This window comes from Oryctolagus cuniculus, chromosome 5, assembly GCF_051225735.1.
Source record: "Oryctolagus cuniculus isolate XC-2025 breed Fujian yellow rabbit chromosome 5, ASM5122573v1, whole genome shotgun sequence".
Lineage (NCBI taxonomy): Eukaryota > Metazoa > Chordata > Mammalia > Lagomorpha > Leporidae > Oryctolagus > Oryctolagus cuniculus.
Genome location: NC_142871.1, coordinates 132,741,971 through 132,765,948, shown reverse-complemented (window position 1 = coordinate 132,765,948; position 23,978 = coordinate 132,741,971). Strand labels below are relative to the sequence as shown.

Sequence of the window (23,978 nt, the reverse complement as noted above, 5' to 3'; positions counted from 1 at the left end):
CCCCTGGATGACAGGGGCCTTTATCCACTGGCCGACGCCACCTGGGTGAACTGGACACCCTTCCCGGAGCCCCTCCTGCTGTACTAAGCAGCTGGCATCAGGTGCTCCACGGCCCACAGAGACACGTGTCAGGGAGCCGACGTCCGCGTGCGCCTCTGGGACGGAATCCGGCAGCCCCGGGGAATTTGCGCCACATAGGGATTTGCGCTGGGACGTCTGCGACTGGCGCGTTGGCGTCCGGCGGGGGCCTTTTCCCTCTGTCCTCCCCTGGTGGGGGACAGACAGGCGAGAGAGGGCAGGAGGGTCCCATGCACACCCTTGCTCAGGGACCCGCTCCTGCAATAATGAACCCATGCCCTGTGGGAGACCCAGATGGAGCTCCGGGCTCCTGGCCTTGTCCTGGCCCAGCCCTGGCTCTTGTGGCCCTTTGGGAAGTGAACCGGCTCAGGCTGTGAGGGCGTGTGGGTAGCTCGGGGGAGAGCACTGTAGACCCAGGGGGCTCCAGCAAGGGCAGAGCCCCCCAGCGCGATGTCTGGGGGCCAGGAGGCTGGCCGGGGTGGGGGAGGGGCCCTGAGAGGATGGAGAGCCACAGGAGGGTTTTGAGCCGTGAGGTTTGGGCTGTGTTCAGTGGCCCAGCGCTGTGTTCCTTCTCCTCTGTCCACAGGTACAAGGCACCATGGAGAGTGGACAGAGGGTGTCGCGGAGAGGCCGCAAGCTGGGCTCCAGTCGCCGGCGGCAGATGAGAGAGCCGGCCGATGGCCAGGACGCCCCGGTGGCCCCAGAGCCCCTGTCCTGGTCCGCTCAGACACAAGAAGAGCTGCAGGATTTCTTCCAGGACTGTGGGGCCAGGGAGAGGGGCTTTGTCACCCGCCAGGACCTGGAGGTGAGCCTCAGACCCAGTCCCACCCTCTGAATGCCTTCCCTGCTGTCTCTTGACAGCCCTTGTCCCAGGAAGGCACAGCTTCCTGTCTTCCAATCCCTTTCCCGTCTCTCCCAACTAAAATCGGCTCTCAATGAAGGCTAGAGATTTGTTTATACTAACATGTACATGACTGATATGGCTTTAACATTTTAACAAAGGAAAAGACTTTAAGCCAAAGAAATCACTTTGAAAGGGTATAGTTTTAGGCCCATTGAGCAGAGAAGTTAATCTAGGGAAGCAGTCAAAACCCTAGAAATCAAACTACGTCAATGACTATAAACTTCAAAGAAATCTCAGACTGGGGTGGTCGTTTAGCCTAGCAGCTAACACAGCAGTTCAGACAGGCACAGCCCGTGCCGGGTGAACTCGGCTCAGTTCTCGGCTCCAGCTCCAGCTTCCTGCTGGTGCAGACCACGGGAGGCAGCAGTGTTGGCTCAAGCGATCAGGCTCCTGCCACCCATGTGGGAGGCCTGGATTGAGTTCCTGACTCTCAGCTCCAGCCCCGGCCAGGCCTGGCTGTCGCAGGCATTTGGGGAGTGAGTTACAGATGAGACCTCTTTCTGTAGTTGTCTCTACACTGGTCAAATAAATTGAAAAAATAAACAAAATGAACACAAGATCAGCCATGGTTATGCATCCCAGCAAGGAGTCTCAGGCCATGGCCAGACCAGGGGCGAGCCACGGCTTCTTTTGGTCTGTCTTCCTTCACTGCACGGGGGCTGTGCGAGTTGGGGGGGCGGGGGCTGCTGTCTCCTCCTGGTGCTATGCCATGCTCTCAACTTCAGCTGAGCCCATCAAAACCGGCCCCGCAGTCCCTCCAGGGCCACAGCAAGTGCGAGAGCTGATGCTGAAATACACCCTCCAGAGTGGCTAAAAAAGCGCCATTTGGGCCCACACATAAGACGTGACGCAGCTCTGGTCTGATACGTGCTGGTTGTGCATAAGCGAGGGAGCCGGGGGCGGGGGAGGGGGGACGCTGGCTCTCTGGAAGAGCGCGGTGCTCCTGGGCGATCTGAGGGGAGGGCGCTGGGCCGAGGTGGCTGCGTGCAGTTTTGAGACTGGCTGATGTCCAGCAGGCCATAAATCTCTGGGGTTATATGCTCTGCCAGACAAATATTCTTTTCATTGCTCCTGGACAAAAAAAAGTACGAGTTAATGAGTAACTGCAGTGCGTCTGGGGCTTTTTAATTAAAGGTAAACAATGAAAAGAACCAAGTCCATTCCCCGGTCTAGACAACGCCGGCTCGTCTTTGCCTCCCTGTGCTGGTGCCGGGGTCTGCCATCCACCTTTCTGCCTTTATCCCAAGTGTCAGATGCTTTTCTCTGTGATTCAAAAGAATCCCCAGAGCTTTTCCGTGAGATATGAAAGGCTGCTCTTACCAGGTTTTGGCCTGGTCGCTCGCACAGGTGCAGCCAGGGTCTACAGCCGACACAGGGGCCTCGGTGAGTTTGTTCGGCAAGCTGAACCCTGCAGTCTCCAACCATTCTGTCTCTGTCCAGAGGTTTTCATTTGCAATCTTAGGTTGCATTTTTTTGAAAGATTTATTTATTTATTTGAAAGGCAGAGTTACAAAGAGAGAGAGAGAAGGATAGAGGGGTGTTTCATCTGCTGGCTCGCTTCCCTAATGGCCACAACAGCTGGGGCTGGGCCAGGCTGAAGCCAGGAGCCTGGAGCTTCTTCCGGGTCTCCCACATGCGTGCAAGTGCCCAAGCACTTGGGCCATCCTCTCTGCCTTCCCAGGCCACAGCAGAGAGCTGGATTGGGAGTGGAGCAGCCGGGACTTGAACCGGTGCCCATGTGGGATGCTGGTGCTGCAGGCAGTGTTACACCATAGTGCCAGCCCCTTAGATTGGATCTTTTAAAGAAATGTTTATTTATTTGAAAAGCATGGTGACAGAGAGAGGGAGAGACGGAGATCTCCCATCCACTGGTTCACTCCCCAAATGGCTACAACAGCCTGGGCAGGGCCAGGCCGAAGCCAAGGGCCCAGAATTCCACTCGGGTCTCCCATGTGGGTGGCAGGGGACCAAGGACTTGAGTCATCCTCTGCTGCTTCCCAGGCGCATTAGCTGGGAGCTGGATCAGAAGCCAAGTAGCGGGGACTCCAACAGGCATGCTGGCTTAACCCTCTGCGCCACCACGCAGGCCCCAGGCTGGATTTGCAAAACCTCTGTAATTTTGCCCTTCCAACAAGTGACAAACTGTCCCGGTTTCCAAAGGACTGGGAGACTAACACCAGGCAAACTGGGACGAGCTGCTCACTCTACTTCCACACTAAGGCCAGGAAACCAAGCCCCAGACAGGGCCTCCAACAGGTGTCCGCTGCAGCATCCCGGTTTCTCCAAGGCCCCTCTTCTTGGAGCGGGCTCATCACACGTGATTCAGTGAGGCTCGTCCTACGGAACGCCGGTCCGGGCGGGGCCTCGGTGGCATGATCGATCAATGGCGTCTCATCCGGGTAAAGCAGGAGGGTCCGCTGAACTTGCTGGGGTGACTCCACTGGGCGGGCAGAGAGGAGATCCCATCGCAGCCGTGGGCTGAGTCACGAGGCGGGGTCGGTGCGGCGCCGATACCGTTGTAAAAGCTTCATTTCAGTTTCTGAACATGTGATCTACCACGCTGACATAGGAAGCGCCTCTGCCGAGGTCTGTTCAGGGCAGTAGGAAATGCTGTCAGCCGCATGGCAGCAAGTAACCACAGCCGTGGCTCAGGGCCTGGTGCCAGCTCCTGTCCTGCCGGGTCCTGGCTGAGCTGTCTGAGTGCGGGCTCAGGGGTGCTGGACGTTCTGTCCCCCCCAGCTCGGCCAGCGGCCTGCACCCTGGCAGGTGCAGTTGGTGGGAGCTGGGGCACAGTGCCTTTTCTGTATGCTTTAAGCTTCCCTTGCTTTGTTGAAGACGCCAGCTGTGACCTGCACTTGTCACAGAGCCCCTGGCAATGGGAGGAAAGCAGAAATTGGTGTGGTGACAAGACAGAATGGCTGCGTGTGTTTGTGACAGTAACAGATACCATCAGAACAGGGCCTGGGAGAGCTCTCCATTTCCTAAGGGCTCGACCAGTACCAGTGGCTCCCCCTGCAGGCAGGAACGTGTTGCACATAACAATTCCCTGAGTGGGGGCAGGCATGTGGCGCAGTGGGTTGAGCCACCCCTTGTGACGCCAGCATCCCATGTCGCAGCACCAGTTCAAGCCCCGGCTGCTCGGCTTCCCATACAGCTCCCTGCCAATGCACCCGGGAAGGCAGCAGAGGATGGCCCAAGTGCTTGGACCCCTGCCGCCCGTGTGCGAGACCCAGAAGGAATTCCAGGCTCCTGGCTTCGGCCTGCTCCAGACCTATTGTGGCCATTTGGAGAATGAACCCGCAGGTGGATTTCTTTCTCTGTATCTCTCCTTCTTTCTGTAGTCTTCTGCCTTTGATGCAAATGATTTTTTTCAAAGAAACATTTACAATGGCAGCATCCTGCTTAAGTGAACTTAGCCTGCGAAAGGCTGAAATCTCTTCTGGTTTGCTCACTCTTCTCCCGTAACTGAGGGATTTAATAAAGACAAAGGTGTTTTTTATTTTTTTTTCTACATTTGATCAGATATAATGTGATGGCAAAATCAAAAAAGCTGCCAGAGAAGATCTGTGCTCTAGATTAGGCTGGGACCGTGGGAGCCCAAGCAACAGCACTTGGTTATCTAGTTCATCAAAATGACAACAAAACACAGTGTTTTGAAACAAACACAGGCGGCAACAGGATTGCAAGACCATCTAGTTCCTACCTAGGGAGCCATCTTTGCTTTTTGTTTTTTTAAAAATTAGGGCGTGGGCCAGCACTGTGGCCTAGTGGACTAAGCCTCTGCCTGCAGCACCAGAATCCCATATGGGCACTTGTTCATGTCGCAACTGCTCTTCTTCCGATCCAGCTCTCTGCTGTGGCCTGGGAAAGCAGAAGACGGCCCAAGTGCCTGGGCTCCTGCACCCGCATGGGAGACCGGGAAGAAGCTCCTGGCTCCTGGCTTCGGACTGGCTCAGCTCCGGGCATTGTGGCCATTTGGAGAGTGAGCCAAGAGATGGAAGAACTTTGTCTCTCCTTCTGTCTGTCCGCAGCTCTACTTCTCAAATAAATAAATTAAAGTCTTTTTAAAAAGAAAAGATAATGAGGGCATGATAAGATCGCCACACAGCAGAGAAGATGGCGCTGCCGCGTGCACTGCTGACACAGCATGGATAGTAGCTTCTCGCCAGCCCTGGCAGACTGCTCAGAGCGCTTTATCACGTTCACGTAGATGAGGCCAAGTGCTTGTATTTAATAGACTGATTGATTTATTTGAAAGAGAGAGTTCCAGTGAGAGAGGGGGAGAGAGAGAGAGGGAGAGAGAGAGAGGAGAGAGAATCTTCCATTTGCTGGTTCACTCTGCAGATGTCTGCAACAGCTAGGGCTGGGCCAGGCGGCAGCCAGGAGTCTGGCGCTCTATCTGGGTCTCCCACGTGGATGGCAGGGGCCCAAACACTTAGGTCATCTTCTGCTGTTTTCCCAGGCACATTAGCAGGGAGCTAGATCAGAAATGGAGCTTTTGGGACCCAAACCATCGCTCATATGCGATGCCCGCATCACAGGCAGCAGCTTAATATGCTATGCCACAACGCCAGCCCCTTTGTGGCTGCTTTATTTCACTTAGCAGAATGTCCTCAAGGTTCAGCCACCTTGCAATATGTGTCAAAATTTCCTCCCTTTTCCAGGCCAAGTAATATTCCATTCTCTGCATAATGCCTGTTTCTTGCTCCCTGTATCCACGGGTGGACATCTGTTGCTTCCCTCTTCTGGCCACTGTTGATAGTATTGCCATGAAGAGGGTTAATGAAATATTTATTTGTATAATTTTAAAAAAAATTATTTACTTATTTAAAAGGTGGAGTTACAGAGAGGAAGAGGCAGGGTGGGAGGGGTGAGGTCCTCCATCTCCTGCTTACTTCCCAAATGGCCACAATGGCCAAAGCTGGGCCAGGCTGGAGTCAGGAGCTTATTCCAGGTCTCCCATTTGGGTGCAGGGGCCCAAGGACGTGAGCCGTCTTTCCCAGGCCATAGCAGAGAGCTGGATCGGCAGTGGAGCAGCCAGGACTCAAACCGGCGTCCATATGGGATGCCAGCACTGCAGGCAGCAGCTTACCCACTCCGCCACAGCGCCGGCCCCATACAGTTACATTTTTGTAAACCTAAACATGTAATAAGGAAAAGGTTGACCTGTTGGATCAGGAAGCGAAAAGGAGACATGTAGAAATTCATTATTATCTGGTTTCCTCTCAAAAAAATCAATCCACATCTTATTTAAAAAAAAAAAAAAACAGAATGTAAATTTGTGGTATGCAGAGGAAACACAGCTAATATTTGTGTTTTATAATCCAAATATTAAACCGGAATAATTTGTCCAAAGATTCATCCAACTTACGAGAATCTGGGTTCGTTAAGGATTTTCTGCACCAGCAATTTCTTCGGCGAGGGTTTATTTCAGGGTCCGGAACCTTGAAAGCGCTGGAATTCCATTCTCTTTGCTTCCCGTTACTTGAAGAACGTTGGTTTAGGGGAACTCTTACTGCTCCCTGGAAGCCAGTCGGTGGAGGGCTCCTGGAAGAGACCAGGTCTGCTAAGCTACTGATGTCTCCCGGGAGCAGGTGACTGTGGCAGGGAACACCGGAAAGTTCACGGACAATGGAGTTAAGGATAAGTGTACCTCGGTGCACACTTTGAAATCCACGCGTAGTTTTTCCATAACACACTTCCACCAACTCTTTGAAGACCTAACGATGCATAGATGTCAACATTTTTGGCATCAAAGTAAAGTTATGTTTTAATTCTGTGTTCCATGAACTTTGTATATTTGAGAGGAAGAGAGAGAGAGAGAGAGAGAGAGCGAGCGAGTTGCCACGTGCTGGTTCAAGCCCCATTGCTCTTGTTGGCTGAAGCTGAGACGTAGAGTCAACACAGAGTCCGGGTTTCCCAAGTGGGTGGCGGGAACCCGGGGACTTGAGTCATCGTGCCTGCCCCCGGTGTCTGCATCAGCAGGAAGCTGGGAGGCAGAGTGCACATGACGCCAGGCATTCCTGTACGGAATGTGGTTTCCGTAACCCTAGGCTGAGCAGGCACGCGAACTTTTCAGAAGTCTGCCTGTATCACACCCACAGCAGGGGCTGAAGGCTTGCCTGCATCACAGACTTGGAGACACGCACACGGAGGGTCTGGCTTAACTTCTGCAAGCCCAGCCACAAGTCCGCAGTAAACCAAGGGGGCGGGGAAAGCTGCTGTTGCAGTGCCGGCATCCCATACGGGCGCCGGTTCGAGTCCCAGCAGTTCCTCTTCCAGTCCAGCTCTCTGCTGTGGCCTGGGAAAGCAGTGGAGGATGGCCCAAGTCCTGGACCCCTGCACCCACATGGGAGACCCAGATGCAGTTCCTGGCTCCTGGTTTTGGCCTGGCCTGGCCCTGGCTGTTGCTGCCATCTAGGGAGTGAACCAGCGGATGGAAGATCTGCCAGAAGACCTCCTTTGAAGACCTTTCAAAGGAAAGGAAGACATAATTTTTAAAATGATTCTTAAAAGTTGGTTAGTGTCCAACAGGCCACAGATCCTTGGAGTCCTCTATTCTACTAGAAAACAACGCTTTGCTTCTCTCCCGGAGACGGTCTACAGTGAGTAAGGGTCTAGTCTGGACCCTCACTCTGTCAGGGGGATGAGCCCACTCCTGCTTGGTGGCCTCGGCCCCCTGTGCTGCTGGGAGGACATGAGGTCGGGTGGTTTCTGGACCCTGGTGAGCACGTTCTGGTCAAGGTTCTTTGTCAAGGTCCTCAAAGGGCGGGACTTAGGACGGATGCGTTTTGATGTTGCATGGAGAAAAGGACAAGGCCTGGAGCCAGCTCAGGGCTGCGCTGAGCCAAGAGCTGCCAAGGATGGGGCCTCCCACGAGGCCCAGGGCCGGTCACTGGGGGAGCGGGAGGGCGGGGTGGCCCACAGCCTTGACCTGTGGGAACAGCTGCCCGCTCACTCCTTCCTTCCAGGCAGCCAAGTTCAGCTTCCTGGGCAGCGAGGACGAGCTGGAGATGATCTTCGACTGGGTGGACGTGGAGCGGAAGGGACACCTCTCCCTTGAGGAATTCAGCTCTGGACTCAGTATGTCCCTCCTAGGCGGGCCTCGGGGGCACCCTGCATAGCCAGTGTGCCCAGCACGGGGCTAGGCTGGGCTGGCTGGACAGGCACCCGTTTTCCCAGCCAGGGCAGCTCGGAGCAGAGTGCTCTCCTGAGCCTCCCCTTCCTCCAGAGAGGCCTCCAGGCTTGCTCTCCGATTCCCTCCCCTGGGAAACTTCCCATTCTTGAGATCTCGGTGGGGGCCTTGGTTTCTACCAGAGACAGCTCATGCTTGGGCTTTGGGGGAGGGAATTTTAGGGCCCAGGGAGCAACAGAGGGTGGGGGTGTCCCAAGTGCTGAGCCCCTGCTGGGAAGGGCTGCCTCTGCACCTGTCAGCTGCTGTTCTCCGTGGTGGGGGACCCTCTGGCCCAGGTAACGGAGGAGGGGGCGGGTTCCTTTCGGGGGACCCACAAAGCCATGCAGAGTCTTTGGCTCAGTGAGTCTCCACAAGGTTGCAGAGAGCAGAGAGGGAGGTGTGGAGTCTGCATCTGCAGGCTGGGGCCACCCCAGGCGATGGTTGCTCCAGGTCGGGGGGCAGCAGTCAGGGCCCGGGATTGGTGGGAGGTGCAGTGGGAGCAGTGCTGTGCACACAGCCCCCAGGGGACGTGTTTACAGCTGAGTCAGTGGTGCCACCATGCCAAGGACAAACACTACCCTCCTCCCTGAGGCCTGCAGGGCCCCCACCATCCAGACCCAGGGATCCCCCCGGGCTCCCCCAATGCCACTGGTCCCTCTGGCTCGCCAGCCTGGCTCCTGCCCCGGAGCCTTTGTATATGCCGTTCTCGCCGCCTGGGAGGCACTTGGGTGGAAATCCACAGGACTTGCGGCTTGCTATTCGCATCTCAGATCCAATGGCCCTGCTCAGCATACTCCTGACCACCCAGCTAATGCACGTCCTCCCGGTTCTCAGTGGAAGGCACCAGTTTGTTCCTTTAACCCACTCGGCAAATTCGCCTTTTTTTTTTTTTTTTTTTTAAGAAGTACCCTTTTCAACCCTCCCTTAAGTGTCGGCTCCACTAAGAGGTATTTTGCTGATTTTGTTACCAGCACGTAGTAGTTGCCCAAAAATAACCCTTAACTGAGAGCATTAAGAATGTTGGCTACCATAGAGCTGCTGTGTGGCTTCCCGAAGGTGTTTTGGCGTCTCTGGGCCTCCGTACATGGGGCTGATCTGTAGATGGGGAGCAGATGCCCAAGGTTGATGAGGAATGTGGCCCACCCCGCTCTGCCCTTCTGTCCGCCTCCATCCCACAGAAAACATCTTTGGCTCCAGCCTGAGCACCCACAGGCTCAGGAGGCGGCGGCCACGGCCCACTAAGAGGTTACCCACAGCCACCAGCTTCCTGGAGCTGGAGGAGGCCGACGCCGAGGAGAGAGAGGCCTTCCTCACCTTCACGGAGCAGCTGGGGACTGGCCCCTTCCTTCCCGAGTGAGTCCTGTGCGGCGTGGGTGCAGGGGAGGCACTGTCGCAGGCACAGGGACCCCAGGTCAGGCTGCAAGGTAGGGCCCGAGTGTGAACCCCAGCATGGCCACTGGGCAGCTGTGTGACCCCCCCCCCCCACAGGTGTTCTGACCTCTGACCTCTGTGCCCCGCTGCAGAAAGAGCATGGAAACCATTGTGGGGTGGAGCGAGCACTCAGGACGTCTGCCCGCGGGGGGGTCCTTCCTACCCACACACTCCCGCCTCGTCCTGCCCCACGCGATCGTTCCCCACGGGGAGGAGCAAGTTGGGGTGTCAGCCGCCCAAGGGTGCTCACGTTCTCGGAACCATGCTGCTCCCCTGAATGCCTTTCTCAACTCAAACAAGGGGCCCCCCAGGGGGTTTCAGGCAGGTGCAGGGACCAGAGGCCATGGCCTCCCCTCTGTCTCAGCGGTGGGCATAGGGGGTTCGCTCATGCCCAGAGGAGGGCAGCCCTGTCTGCCGTTGGCCCCTCCACATTGCTGGAGCCCCCAAGGGAGCCGCCCTTGGATGTCAGCCCACCCACCTACCTGGTGAGGACAAGGTCTCTCCAGTTTAGCTCCAAGAGGTGGGGCCAGGAGTTGTGGGGCAGGCAGGGTGAGACTCGGGGTGCAGGCTGGAGAGGCAGGGATGAAGCTGTGTGGGGGCCATGCATGCCCCGGGCAGCTCGTCCCAGACTTAGCCCCTGGCATCTACCTTTGTGACTCGATTAGCCGAGTTTGCCAAGGGCCAGCCATGCACCAGGCCCGGAGCCAGGCTTCCTACGGGCTCGCCGCTCCCATCCCAGCTGCCACCCTGGATGGCTATTGGCCTCCCCAGTTTACAAATGAGCCCAGAGAGGCCATGGGTCTTGCAAGAGGTCACACAGCTGCCGCGTTGGGGAACCCGGAAAGCAAATGGAATCCTGCAACCGGTGGCTCCCAGGTCTCTCCCCACCCCCACTGCTGAGTGCACGGCCATCGGGAGGTCAAGTGTCCTGGGCTTCAGGAGGGGAGCAGGTGCACCTGGGAGAGGCTCTCTGGGAGAAGCTGGTGTTCGAGCTGCACCTGCGGCTGTGAAAGTTTTGTGGCCCCCGCCCCCCAGGACCTAATCCTTGCCTGTGTGTCCCTCCCCAGGCAGGCAGAGATCTGGCAACTGTGGAAGAAGCTGCGGCAGGAGGAGCCCCAGCTGGCAGGCAACCTGGAGGGCTTCCTGGCCAGGATGAGCAGCCGCCTGCAGGAGGTGCAGGCCAGCAAGGAGGCGCTGGAGCTGACCCTGAGGAAGTGAGCTGGAGGGAGCGGGGCAGCAGTAGGCGCTCTTTATAGGAACTGAATCCCTGGCACCTCCTGGGGCACAGCCTGGGGGGCTGCGGGGGCAGAGCAGAGCCGCAGGGAGAGGGGGGCTCCGGGACCTGTTGAGAGGACCGAGTTGGTCCTTTCGAAAGCATGACAATGGCAAGTATGCAGTGCGCCGAGCTCAGGGGCACAGCTCATGGAGTTCACAGCCTGTGTGGTGGCCCTGGGCTGTGAAGGACACAGCCCGTGAGGGTAGGCACCCTGGGGACTATGTGACAGCACCGGGGAATCACCAGGAGTCAGTGTGGTGTTGTCGGGGTGACAGGGGTCAGGGACGGCCCGAAGCGCCAGGCGAGCCACGGGATGGGCTCCAAGTCTAGGCCAGGTCAGTGCTGCCAGCGGCAGGGGCCCGCAGGTGCTGAAGGGCTCCCTGGTGCCTGCCCTCCGCCCCTCCCAGGCGTGACTCTGACCACCACCGCGAGGTGCAGCGGCTTTATGAGGAGATGGAGCAGCAGATCGTCCGAGAGAGGCAGCAGCTGCAGGCTGAGGTGGGCTCCTTGTCTGCAGCCGGCTTACCCCAGCCTGGCTTCTCTGCTACCTTCACAGCGCGAGGCAGAAGGTCGCGGTGTGGGGAAGGCGTCCTCTCCCTGCTCTGAGCAGCTCGGGTTCCCCTAAGAGCTGGGGTGGAAGTGCCGGGTCTCGCCCCCTGGTGCTCCTTGCCGGTTCTCGCTGTCCCCGGAGCTGGTCCTCTCGCTCCCTGGACCCCCATCTCTCTGTGGCCACAACCTAGGCGGCGACCAGAGGAGTAGTCCTGGTGCCTGCGCCCCAGTCCTGGGTGGCAGTGGCGGGTGGGGAGGGCAGTGCAGCCGGCAACTCTGAGCCCGTCTGCTCCACAGAGCGACTCCCGGGGCCTGGCCCTCAGCTCCCAGGTGCACGACGTCCTGGTGGCCAAGGAGCTCAAGGCGCAGCAGCTGGCCGCTGGCCACAGGGAGGTGAGTGCCAGACTGGCCGAGGGTCCTCAGGGCAGGTTGGCTCCCATTAGAACAGCCCCCCCCCGGGGGGGAGGGGGAAGGAGGTGCCACAGGCCCTTGGGGCTGGGTAATGCAGCTAGGGCAGGAGCCATTCCTGCTAAGAGCCAAGCAAAAAAGCTTGGCTTAGCCGCCCCCCACCCCCCAGCTGGAGGCCCATCTCCAGCGCCTCAGCAGCACCCAGCAGGAGGCCAGCGCCGAGAACCTGCAGCTTCGGGAGGCCCAGCGGGACCTGGCCGGGCAGCTGGAGGAGGTGCGGGGGCAGCTGCGGGCGACCAGGGGGCACCTTGCCTCCGCCAGGGCCCGAGTGTCCTGGCAGACAGAGGAAGAACCAAGGCAAGTGCTGTCACCCCCGGGCCTGCGGGAGGGAGCGGGGAGAGAGGCTCTGAGCTGTGGCTCTGGTCAGCACGCTGGCCCGAGGTGGTCGGCCTCCGCACACCTCACGGCACCCCGGCCGAGGGGCGTCGAGTGGGCACCGTTTTCAGATGAGCTCACTGAGGCTCAGAAGAGGGGAGGGCCAGTGCGCAGGCTCGTACTGCTGAGACGTGGGCGGACACACTCACACACTCAACACTCACGCAGCCCTCCGTCAGGGGGCAGCACTGGAGAGTATGCATCGGGTGGTGCCGAGATGTCCTGGGCGGGCAGGCGCGGCTGACACCTTCATGTCCCCGCTTCCTTTCCAGTGTCCCCAGCACGAGGGAAAAGGTCCCGGACCCCCCAGCCACCGCCCCCGAGGAGGCCCCCCTGCCTGAGCTGTTTGGGGACAATGATGACTGGGACCAGCTCCTGAGCGGCTTCCGCAGCCCTCCACGCGGGGCTCTGCAGCTCACCTGGAGCCCGCCCCCCACCCCAAGAGCCGCCTCAGGCCCCCAGACGCCCCGCGTGGTCAGGCAGATCTCCATCTCAGAGCCACAAGCCCTGCCATCGGCGCAGGAGCCAGCTGCACATTCAGATGGGGCTCCAAGCCTCCTCCCTGGGGTGATCGCCTTGGCCAAGGGCATGGAAGGGGTAGAGCGCAGTGGGCGGGACATTGGTCCAGAGCCACCAGTCCAGGCTCAGAGCCTGGAGCCCACCCTCAAGCCAGGGCCCCCAGCAGAGGCCCATTTCCTCTATGACCCCCCAGGAGCCCCAGGTGAGGAGTCACAGAGCCTGGGGGCAGCAGCACTGCGCATGCTCATGCCCCTGGAGGGTGAGCCCCCTCCCCAAGTGAGCGCTCCCCCTCCCCAGGCCCTGGCTGGGCCCAACAAACAGTCCCAGGTCCCAGGCCCCAGACCCCAGGGCCCCGGGCTCAGATCTGCTGCTGCCGAACTGCCCAGGCTGGGGGCGGCCCGCTCTCGGGACCTGCCCGACACAGGCTCCGAGTCCAGCGCAGGGTCCCTGGGGGCCCTGGCCCCGCCGCTGGGGTCAGCCGAGCCCTCCCAGGGTCTGGAGCCTGTGAGTCTGGCTCCCGCAGAAGGATTGGAGCAGGGCCAGCTAAACCCAGCCGGACAGGAGGGGCCTCCTGGGGGACCACAAGACGCTCGTGGCCAGGGCCCCGGGCCCAATGGACGGCCGGCCCTCCCCCACCAGGGTCTGGAAGAGGAACCCAGAGAGGAGGAGGAGGAGATAAAAGAAGTGGGGGGTGGCAGCCGGTCCCCCGGCTCAGTGCAGGCACTGGAGGCTCCTGGCCTGCCGCCAGGGCCTGGGGAGCAGACCCAGGAAAGAGCCCTGCCTGCCCCTCTCCCATTGCATGCAGCACCGGCTCGAGCAGGAACAGAAGCCCCTGGTCCCGGCAAACCGCCCCCTGCCAGTGGTCCCCCTCCCACGGCTCTGCCCGGGGCCACAGGAGGGCCTCAGGGGCCCACACAGACCTTCCCCTCCGTGCCTGAGCCAGGAGCCCAACCCAGGCCCCCAGCCACAAATGCGCACCAAGAAGGACGGCCAGGCTTCCCTGGATCCCAGGAGGCCAGGGCAGAGGGCCGGCCTGGAGACCCAGGAACGGACTCCGGGGAGGCTGGGTGGCCCCTGGCCCCGGGGGACCACAGGCCTGGCGAGCCTCCGGTCTGCCCTGACTATGTCTTCCACGTCATCTTCCTGGGAGACTCCGGCGTGGGCAAAACATCCTTCCTGCACCTGCTGCACCACAACAGCTTTGCCAGTGGCCCGACTGCCACTGTGGGTAAGGGCCGGGAGTGGGGGTGGGGGAGGGGAGGGGCAGAGGAGCAGAGGTGGAGGAGGGGAGGCCCAGGGGCCGAGCCTGACACGCGGCAGCAGGCCCGGAGCAAGCAAGGTGCAGGTGCGCCCGGGCCACAGCCAGCGTTTCATACGGGCATCATCTCACTCTTCCTAATTGTCTCTAATTACAGGCGATTTGCTTTTTCTGCATTGATCAGATTAGCTTCTTAATGGGCCACAGCCACAAGGCGCCCTGCAGTTTGGTGCCAGTGCTAGCTGGTGGTGAGGGCAAGCAGGTCTCCACCCATGTGGGTGTGAGCAGGCCACGGCAGGGCCAGGTCGGGTCGCTCAGGCAGGAAGCCACCTGGGGCGAGTCACACATCTTACCCAGAACGCCTCTGTAGGGGGTGGTAAATTGGGAACCCAGGTGTCTGGGTCCAAATCCCAGCTCTGCTGCTGAGTGGGGGTGTCAACTTGGGCAACTTGTTTGACGCCCCCCCCCCCGAGTCCCCAAATCTTCACTGCTCAGTGAGGACAGCAGTAGAGCCCACCTCCGAGATTGGGCTAAGGATTCGTGTCTTGTGTCTCCAGATAGTGGACTCCCCCATTTTTATGTAGTAGGAAGCTTCTGGAAAATTCAAAAGACAAACACACAGGTCGCACTAGTATCAAAAGCCAGGGCAGGCATGCCATACACTGCCGGCCAGCTGGGAGCACCTGAGACCCAGGTGCACGCCCAGATCTGTCAAATCCCAGCCGCGGTTTGCTGCCATATCTCCTGGCTTAAAAATCATGAGGACGAGCCTGGCTTCCCCACGGGTGTCAGCTGCGGGGCCCGACTTGCTGTGATGGCCCGGGCAGCTGTCCCCACAGCCAGAGCTCCTCTGCCCCCGCTGGAGTGGCCGGCCCACCTGCGGTCCAGTGGGAGGGCAAGATACACACAAAGAGGATTATAGAAACGAAGTCGTGAAACCTGTTTGCTGGGTGGCCTGGAGCTAAACAGTGTGAGGCAGTCATGTTGGCACGACTGGCTCCATGTGGCTGGGTGGTCTGGGAAGGCTTCTTGGAGGAGGTGGGCTCTTGAGTCAGGCTGGGATTTAGACAGCAGAGAGGACCCAGCCACCAGAAGCTCCTCCTCCCCTGTCTCAGCTGGGGGCTGGGGACGGGTGGCCTTATCCTGCCCTGCTGTGTGTCCTAGGAGTGGATTTTCGGGTCAAAACCCTGCTGGTGGACAACAAGTGGTTTGCACTGCAGCTCTGGGACACGGCTGGCCAGGAGAGGTAGGGGCATTTCTGCATCGCGTGTGTCAGGGGACTGGGCTACTGGGGTGGCCGGGCCCGGGCAGCTCGGGCAGCATGGGCAGGGGGCAGCCAGACGGGCAGGGGGCAGCCGGGCAGGCATGAGGGTTGCACATGGTCAGGAAGCACAGAAGGTTGGTCCTGGGGGACAACGGGGCAGACCCAGAGGCCCCCTCCGTCTGCAGGGCACGTGTGAGGGCCAAGTCAAAGTGGCCGGTCCTCAGGGCACAGCCGCCCAGTGGTCATGGCCTCCCCCTGCCCTCCTAGGCAGTAGAGGTCAAGACCCCCTTCTAGAAGCTCTGTCCATGCCTGAGCTCACACAGGACCAGGTCACTGAAGGGACCACGGCTGTTTCTGCTAGGGGACAACCCAAGCGCCCAGCAGCCACAGTTAAATACGTTAGAGTGGTGTGGTGCGACAATGAAGGCACAAGAGATGGTGGCGTCCCCGGGACACCCTTCTGACAGGAAGAAGCGGGCAGAACCCTGGTCATTAAGGAACCCAATGCGCGATACACATCATGTCTGTGTGAAACGGGGGAAGGCTCTGTGTGTGTGTTCACAAGTGTGTGTGTGTGTGTGTGTGTGTGTGTGTGTGTGTGTGTGTGAGGGAGAGGGAGAGGGAGAGAGAATCTTGAAAAAGTTCAGGGAAGGGCTGGCGTTGTGGTGCCGCGGGTTAAGCTGTGGCTTGTAGCGCTGGTATCCCATATCAGAACTCTGGTTCAAGTCCCAGCTGCTCCCCATCTGAGCCAGCTCCCTGCTAATGCACCTGGGAAAGCAGTGGAAGATGGCCTGAGTGCTTGGGCCCCTGTACCCACGTGGGAGACCCGGATGGAGCTTTTGGCTCCCAGCTTTGGCCTCGTCCAGCCCTGTCCATTGCGGCCATTTGCGGAGTGAACCAGAGGATGGAAAATTTCTCTCCCTCTCTTTCTCCCTCTCTCTGCCTCTCCCACTGTCTCTGTTGCTCTGCCTTTCAAATAGTCAAATCAATATATCTTTTTAAGAAGATCCAGGGAAAATGTTTATTACAAAAAAACTACTCATGGATTCCAAAGATTTTTTACAACAAAAATAGAGACCATTTAATTGCATTGTCCATGAACTTGTTGAAGTCCCCTTGTACATAGGATATCTGGGTATATGTAACATACATCTGGAAACTTGTTTAGAACCTGGGGGCCGGGGGCTTTCCCTGGGTGCCTCTGGCGCCCTCTGCAGTCTGAGCCGGGAACTGCGACCTTGGTGACCAAAGCCAGGCGGAAGGAACCAGGCACCCATCCTCTCAGGAAAGCGATCCCACTTCGCAGAGGGGGCGGCTGAGGCCTGGAGGGGCCGGCACCCCTGACACGGACGCTCTGGGCAGGTACCACAGCCTGACGCGGCAGCTGCTGCGCAAGGCCGATGGAGTCGTCCTCATGTACGACGTCACCTGCCAGAGCAGCTTTGCCCGCGTGCGCTACTGGCTGCACTGTCTCCAGGTAAGCAGCTGTGGCCCCCTTTTGGCGTCAAGGGAAGTTTGCGTCCTGCCCTCTCCTCCTTTTCTCCCAGGCTTACCAATGCCACAAGAGATCCCGGTGACACCGAGGAGCCACCGGGGGCCGGTGTGGCTGGATGCGCTGAGAACTCAGTAGTGGAAAGAAACCACAACCACCTCATACGGTCTCCAAACCAAACTACTTCCTCCAGCCCGTGGCTGTTTCTTTCCGACATGCAGCAGCTCTGTTTGTGACACCGGAGGTTACTGCGGTGGCAATGCTGTTCTAGGGGGTGATCCCTCTGTAGGCAGTCCCATGCTGTCCCCCACCCCCACGACTCCATGCGTGGATAGTGAGGTTTTACAGGGAGTCCTAGCACAGCAAGGGGTGGGACATAAGCTTTGTTATCTTTTCTCCAGAACTTTCTTGCCTAGCAGGAGGGAGGCAAAAGCGCAGCATAAGGGGTGGGGGTAGTGACGCAGCAGGTTATGCTGCTCCGTGCGACGCCAGCATGCTGTATCAGGGCAGCCACTCTGCTTCTGCTTGCAGCTCCCTACTGATGCGCCTGGGAAAGCAACAGAAGGTGGTTTGCGTGCTTGGGCCCTTGCACCCACATGGGAGACTTGAATGGTGTTTCAGGCTCCTGGCTACAGCCTGGATCAGTCCCGGGTGTTGTGGCCATTTGGGGAGAGACCCAGCAGATAGAAGATCTCTCTCTCTCTGTGTCAGTCGCTGAAATAAATAAATGCAACTTTAAGAAGCAGCAGCAGGCTAAGACGACGTAGGAGGAGAGGTGCTGCGCTCTGGGGTCTGCCAGGACCTAGGTGTGGAGCCCAGCTCTGTGCCTCTGGACAAGGGACCCCAATGTCCCGACTTCTCTCCTGGGGAAGTCATGAGGATGGAGTGAGGATACTTTCTGCACACACAGCTTGCAGTAGTCAGTGCTCAAGTCCTCAGACGCTGCTGTTGCCACTCGTGAGCCATGTAGCACAGGTGCAAGGCAGGCTGTGGAATCAGGTGGAGGACGGTTTAGCAAAGGGCAGAAGAGAGGGGCATAAGCAGGAGCCATCCAGGAGGGCTCCCGGGAGGAGGTGCCCTTGAGATTGGCCTTGGAAAGTAGGTGAGACCTTTGTCAGCAGAGAGGAGGGCAGGCTCACTGCCGATGGGGAGTGAGGAGTATCTGAGAAGGGTGTGGCGCGGGTGTGGCATGGGGGTGGCGCCCTCAGTGGGACCTGCACTGCCCCCCCCCCCCGGGGCAGGTCTGCAGTGGGTGTGGCTAACAGAACCTGTTCTGTGTACAGGACGCCGGGGCGGACGAGGTGGCCATCCTCCTCCTGGGAAACAAGACGGACTGCGAGGAGGTGCGGCAGGTGCCTACTGAAGCTGGGCGGCACCTGGCCCAGGTGAGCATGTGGGGCCTCCCAGCTGGCACTGGGCGGACCCTCTGTGATGGGCAGGGGCCAGGGGCCGGCCTGGCCTGCGCGAGCAGGAAGGGGGTGCATTGTCCATGCTTGACCACAGCCTGGCCGCGTCTGCCTCCCAGCTCCCCCAGGCCGCTGGCACCTACCTGCCTTTAGACCCAGACCTGTGGCTGGAGCGGTGGACATGACACCGAACCCTACTGCTGAGTCAGCAAAGGCCCCACCTACACAGAGCAAAATCTTCACTCCCAACTCCCCGTCCCCCTGGTCTCTAATTAACGCTCTCCCTTCTAATTTATTCTGTGTCCAGACTCACAGCCTTCCTGGGGAAGAGCACATCAAAAGCCAGGGGCTCCCGGTTGTTTACAGCTGGGACTTAAGCACATGCCACAAAGTCTGGCGAGCAGCAAAGAAGGAAAGAGAGAGAGATGGCTCCTCGCAGGGCGGGCGCCGCGGGCTCCACCCCCGCCTGTCATCGTAGGGGCTCCTGCTTGGCGGGAAGTCTTCCCTCGCTAGGGCGGGGCTCCCCCCACCCCGGGACGCAGTAACCCCACCTCCGGAGCACTCCCCACGGGGCCACCCGAGGGCCACCCACGCCCCGTGTGGAATCCCACGTGTTGGCCTGGGGATGTCCTAGGTGCGCTGTTTACCAGGCGAACTCTCGGCTGCCGTGGGGTTCAGGTGGCCGCCTCTGCCTCCCAGCATTTGCTGTTGAGAACCCAGTGCCAGGAAAATATCGAAGGGGGTGCGGAAGGCTGGGTTTCCTCCATTTGCCCTTCCCCCCTTCCCTGCAATGAAAAGGCCACAAAATCCAGAGCGGGCAGATCTGCTCCACGCCAGCCAGCGAGAGTGGTTTCCGCCCTTCCGAGGAGGGGTCTTTGCAAAGTCCGTGGAGAATGTGTATTACCCGCCCCTCCCAAAAAACAACAAAGTTTTCTTGCACCAAAATAAGCTTAGCGTTTAGTTCCCCAAGAACTTTTGGAAGCATCTCTCTATACTTCATCTTCCAGTCTTTCTCCCAGTGAGAGGTGTTTTGAAGTGGAGAACGTAACCGATGGTTACAAAGGGTCCCCAGACGCGTTTCTCCCAGTTGGCACGCGGCGTCTCCCCAAGGCCACTCCAGGGGCTATCGGTGGTCTCCAGGGCGGAGCCCTCGGTGCCTGGGTCAGCCAGAATGGACGGGTTGTGACTGGTCGAGGACTGATGGCCAGGAGCCCAGTGGCTGGGGCTGCTGCTGGCTTCTCATGGGTCTCCCCTGGTGGCACGGCTGTTGTGGCACTGTGGGTTAAGCTGCCACTTGGAACAACCACATCCCACATCCCACATCCCACGTCAAGTGCTGCTCTGCTTCCTGGCCAGCTCCCTGCTAGTGGACCTGGAAAGCGGCAGATTATTGTCCAAGTGCTTGGGTCACCCCTACCCGCATGGGAAACCAGGGGGCCTTCCTGGCTCCTGGCTTCAGCCTGACTCAGCGCTGGCTGCTGCAGGCATTTGGAATGTGAACCAGCAGATGGAAACTCTCTCTCTCTCTTCCCTCTCCCTCTCCCTCTGTCACCTGCCTTAAAACAAACAAACAAAAAAACCACACAGCCACAAACATTTGTTTATTTGAAAGGCTGAGCTGCAGAGAAAAAGAGAATCTTCCATTTGCTGATTCATTCCCCAAATGACCACAATGGGGGGGGGGGGGCTGTGCCAAGCTGAAGCCAAGAGCCTGGAACTTCATCCGGGTCTCTTCCATGTGGGTGGAAAGGCCCAAATACTTGGGTCGTCTTCTGCTGCTTTCCCAGGCACATTAGCAGAGAGCTTGTTCGGAAGTGGAGCAGCCGGGACTTGAACCAGCACTCATACAGGATGCTGGCACTGCAGGTGGCGGCTTATCCCACTGCACCACAATGCCATCCCCTGTCACCTGCCTTTTGAATAAAAACCAAAATCCTTAACAAAAAAAGTGCCCCCTCCCCCCCAGTCCTGAGTCTCCCCTAAAGTGCCTGCGCCCTCCCTGTCTGGCCCACAGGAGCTGGGGGTCTCCTTTGGGGAGTGCAGCGCTGCCCTGGGTCACAACATCTTGGAGCCCATGGTTAGCCTGGCCAGGTGAGTGCCGCCGCCCTGCCCCTCTACTCCTGACCCGGGTCCCCATGTCCCTGTGTCTGTCACAGCCTTGACGAACGGTAGTCACTGACGCTCGTTCTGTCTTCTCCATGTCCCGGGTTGGGGGGGGCGGGGCAGAGCCCTGTCTGTATTGCTCAGCCCCACCCCCCTCCCCCAGCCGAGCTCAGTGAATGAATGAGAGGAGTGATACATAGCACACAGGAAATACACAGTGAGCAAATGAATGAGTGCAGGAAATGGGCTGTGAACCAATGAAGGGGCTCCTCCTGCCCCCACCCCCGGCCATCCCGTCCCTTCACGCCTTCACGGGCCTGGCACACGCCCAGGTTGCATGGCCCCAGTCCCCAGCCGTCTCCCTCCCTGCTCACAGCAGCCCCCTGAAGGTGCCGGGGCAGACAGGGCGGTCAGAGCCTCTGGGTCTCTACTTTCCTGGTGCCACAAAGAGTGCAGGGCAGGGCGGAGCAAGTTCGAGGGGGAGGTCAGGTGCAGCCCCCCCCCACCTCCCCCACACCCATGCCCGCCCCCCACCGCTGCTCCTGGGAGGCGGGGTGGGGGAGGGGAGGGAGACTGACACCCGGGCACGGCCAGCAGGTCCCTGAGGGTGCAGGAAGACCGCCTGAAACACTCGCTGGTGGACGTGGTCCCCAAGAGGCCACCCAAGAGAGCCGGCTGCTGCTCCTGACCCCACCTGGGCGCCACCCCTCCGGGTTTCCTGCTGCTTAGCCTCGGTTGCCTTCCTGGATGGACACGGCCCTGGCCGAGAGGACCCGGAAGATCACCCTGGAGTTGGGACTCGGCAGTGGAAACGGGGCTCGGGGGGTGGGGCAGCGTGCAGAGGAAGAGTCTAGAAAGGCGACAGAGGAAGGTCTCTGGGCGGGCGTGCAGTTGCAGGGCGGATGCGCAGGTTCCTGTCTCCAGAGTGTCCACGGCGGCGAGGTGTTCCTTGTACATTCAGAAAAATGACGCGGAGGAGCAGGGCGGGCACCTTGCGAGGCGCTGGCCGCCGTGCTGCCCGCTCTGCGGATTAAAGATGCCCCACGCTCCTGCTTAACTCTCTCAGTCTTGGGGAAGGATGACATTCAGGTGGCCCCGCAATCCCTGATGTCCTCCTGCCTTCCCGGGCCTCAGGACCCGCCTCCAAGGGCTCATGCCCCGCCCCATGCCATGGTGTCCCCTCCCCCATCACGGCCCTCTGCCCTGGGGAGCAAGCAGGGACCGGCATTCAGACTCCCCCCGACCCCCGCTCCTCTTGCAGCTTTGGCAGGTGTTCCCGGGTTTGCACAGGGGTCCGCTCCTGAAAAGTGATGGCGACCGGGGTCCCTCAAGCCATGAGCGTGGAGAGTGGCCTCTCAGTGTCACATTTGTGGCAAATGTCCCTCACACCCCACCGTGAGTGTAGTGTCCAACAGGTGTGGGGGCCGAGTCTGGTACTTCCCAGTTATGTGGGTCCTGGGCCGTTCCCTGGGGGAGATGGGCAGAGCTGGGGGCGGGGCAGCGCGATCAGGAGAGGAGAGACCTGTGCCATCCACTGAGGTCTCTCGGTTCCTGGCCTCCATCCCGCTTGCCCACTCTCAGTGGAGCGCTGAGTCGCTAGGGGCACGCCAGCAGCAGCCAGGTGACCCTCGGCAGGAGGCGGGCTGGAGCAGACCCCGCCTCCCTCCAGGCTGTACCCAGGCTGGCTCCGGCCATCCGGCCCATTCTCCTACGGCGCCCCCTACTGACATCTGACCCCTTCCACCTCTCCCCATGCCCCGCCTGGCTCTGAGCGATTTCCAGGCCAGCGCCCGCTGTGTGCCCAGCAGTGGAGGGGAGGAGTGTGGGCTGGAGGGAGCGATGCTGGCCCACAGGGAGGGTGGGGCAGGTCTTGCTGTTGCTAAGGGCTGTCCCTGGTGGGCACTGTACCTCTGTCCCCCAGGGCATTAATGAGGCAGGTGGACAAGGTGTGATTCCCACGGGAGCTGGGAGAGCAGGCAGAGCCCCGGTCCTCTTCTCTGGGGGACCAGGTGCAGGCGTGGCCCCCAGGCCTGCCCCTCCCATGTCAGCTGTGCTCTGGCCCCAGACAGCTGCCTCAGCTTCTCCAGAGGTGAGGCTGGGAGAGACTGGACCCCGGCCCAGAGCCCTGTCTCGGCTGTCCTTGACCGCTAAAGCCTTGCAAGTCCCCAGCACAAGCTGGATAAGGAGAACAGCAGGTGGGACTCGAGGTAGACCTCAGGGTGAACTTCCAGGCATGCAGTGAGCGCTCAGGGTCTCTGGCCACAGCATGGCTTGGGGTTGATGAAGGCGGGCGGAACTGGGCTGATGGGGCTCAGGGCATAGAGTTACAGAAAGGGGGAAGGGATTGGAAAGGCTGGGCAGGAGGCTCCAGGGAGGGAGCTTTCTGGACCTGAGTGGGCAGGGACAGAGTGGCAGCTGTCATTTACCCAAGCCTGCCAGGTGCCACCAGGCAATGCTCTGAGCAGGTAACTTGTATGAGCTCGTCTAACCCTCACATCAGCACCATGCCGTGGGACCTGTCACTGTCCCCTCTTATAGACGAGGGACAGATGCATGGAGAGAGCTGGTAACTGGTCCAGGGTCCCCTAGCCCGTGTGTGGGGTTTGGAGGCCAGGCTGCAGTAGCCACTGCGTCACCCTGACACAGACAGACGGGGGTGCTTCTGTGGCTGGGGCTCTCAGTCCTTTCTCCCCTCCCCCAGTGACCGTCCACGTCATTGTTGATGGAACCAGGGATGGAAAGGTGGTGGCACGTGCCTGTAAATGGCGCAGCTCCGGCCAGGCCTGGGGGTCTGGGCTGCTCCCTCGCTTCTCCCGTCCCCTACAGCCCAAATGGAGTCAGAGGTGGCCCTCTGCAGTCTCCCATGCTCCCAGCAAGCGAGGGGCTGCTGTGGGGACCCAAGGGAGTCCCCTAGGCAGGGGCTCTGCAGGAGAGGCTCAGGGGAGCCCCTGGCCCCTGTGTGGGAGACAAGGGGAGGGGGCTCCAGGCAGGGCCCCCTGCGCCCCGATCAGCAGCAACACCTGGTAGATGGCTGCATCAGTCCTGGGCGCGCTTCCCCCAGCTGCACCTCAAGGGTGCTGACCTGGCCTGCAGGGCGGGAGGCGGCTCTAGGGTCCTGTCTCCCAGCCAGAGTCCTCTCCATCGGGGAATTCTGGTGTGTGCCGCGCGGGGGACGGCTTCTCCCCTCTCTGCCAGGGAACCGGCACAGCACAGGCGAGAGGGCAGGGCCCCTAAGCTGGTCTGCCCCTAACAATCACGCAGCGTCCTTTAAAAGATGTGCAGTCCCCGGGCACCCAAAGCACGCCCCCTCACGGCGGGTCCCAGGCTTCGGAGCTGCTGAAACTCCTGGACAAGCGCTGTGGCCCCTGATGTGGGCGGCAGGGGCTGAACTGCTCAAGCCGTTGCTGCTGCCCCCGCGGCCTGCAGTAGCGGAAAGCCAGAGCACAAGAAGCTGGGGCCAGGAACGAGATCCAGAAGCTACGGTGTTGGGCCCCACAAAGAAACTCGGAGTCTCGGGTCCCCCCCCAGGCAGGCGTCTCCTTCCATCGTTTCCCCACTGCTGGTCACGGGGACGCCCCTCCCCCTGAGCCAGGACTCCCACCCCTTTCCTATTCAGTGTGAATCTGAACACAGGTCACAGGGCATCTAAATACAGGAACAGCCAGGGACCAGCCGTAATTT

The 23,978-nt window shown here is 59.8% G+C and overlaps 1 protein-coding gene across 1 annotated transcript; it reads left to right on the top strand.

The window, feature by feature from the left end:
• The first annotated feature begins 673 nt into the window (after positions 1 to 673).
• On the top strand, positions 674 to 23,756 carry RAB44 (RAB44, member RAS oncogene family). Its single transcript, XM_089333993.1, has 13 exons — positions 674 to 883; positions 7,954 to 8,065; positions 9,335 to 9,509; positions 10,655 to 10,801; positions 11,271 to 11,361; positions 11,710 to 11,805; positions 11,990 to 12,186; positions 12,537 to 14,002; positions 15,197 to 15,278; positions 16,659 to 16,773; positions 18,072 to 18,173; positions 20,209 to 20,285; positions 20,895 to 23,756. The coding sequence occupies exons 1-13, from the start codon at positions 677 to 679 to the stop codon at positions 20,983 to 20,985; spliced, it is 2,958 nt and encodes a 985-aa protein (XP_089190119.1). The 5' UTR covers positions 674 to 676; the 3' UTR covers positions 20,986 to 23,756.
• Positions 23,757 to 23,978: the final 222 nt, after the last annotated feature.

Bases quoted from the DNA above. Each gene is read 5' to 3' on its own strand.
- RAB44 (XM_089333993.1), top strand. From the start codon at position 677: ATGGAGAGTGGACAGAGGGTGTCGCGGAGAGGCCGCAAGCTGGGCTCC. The intron at 884-7,953 runs GTGAGCCTCAGA...CCTTCCTTCCAG, and splicing joins TCACCCGCCAGGACCTGGAG to GCAGCCAAGTTCAGCTTCCT. The intron at 11,362-11,709 runs GTGGGCTCCTTG...TCTGCTCCACAG, and splicing joins GGCAGCAGCTGCAGGCTGAG to AGCGACTCCCGGGGCCTGGC.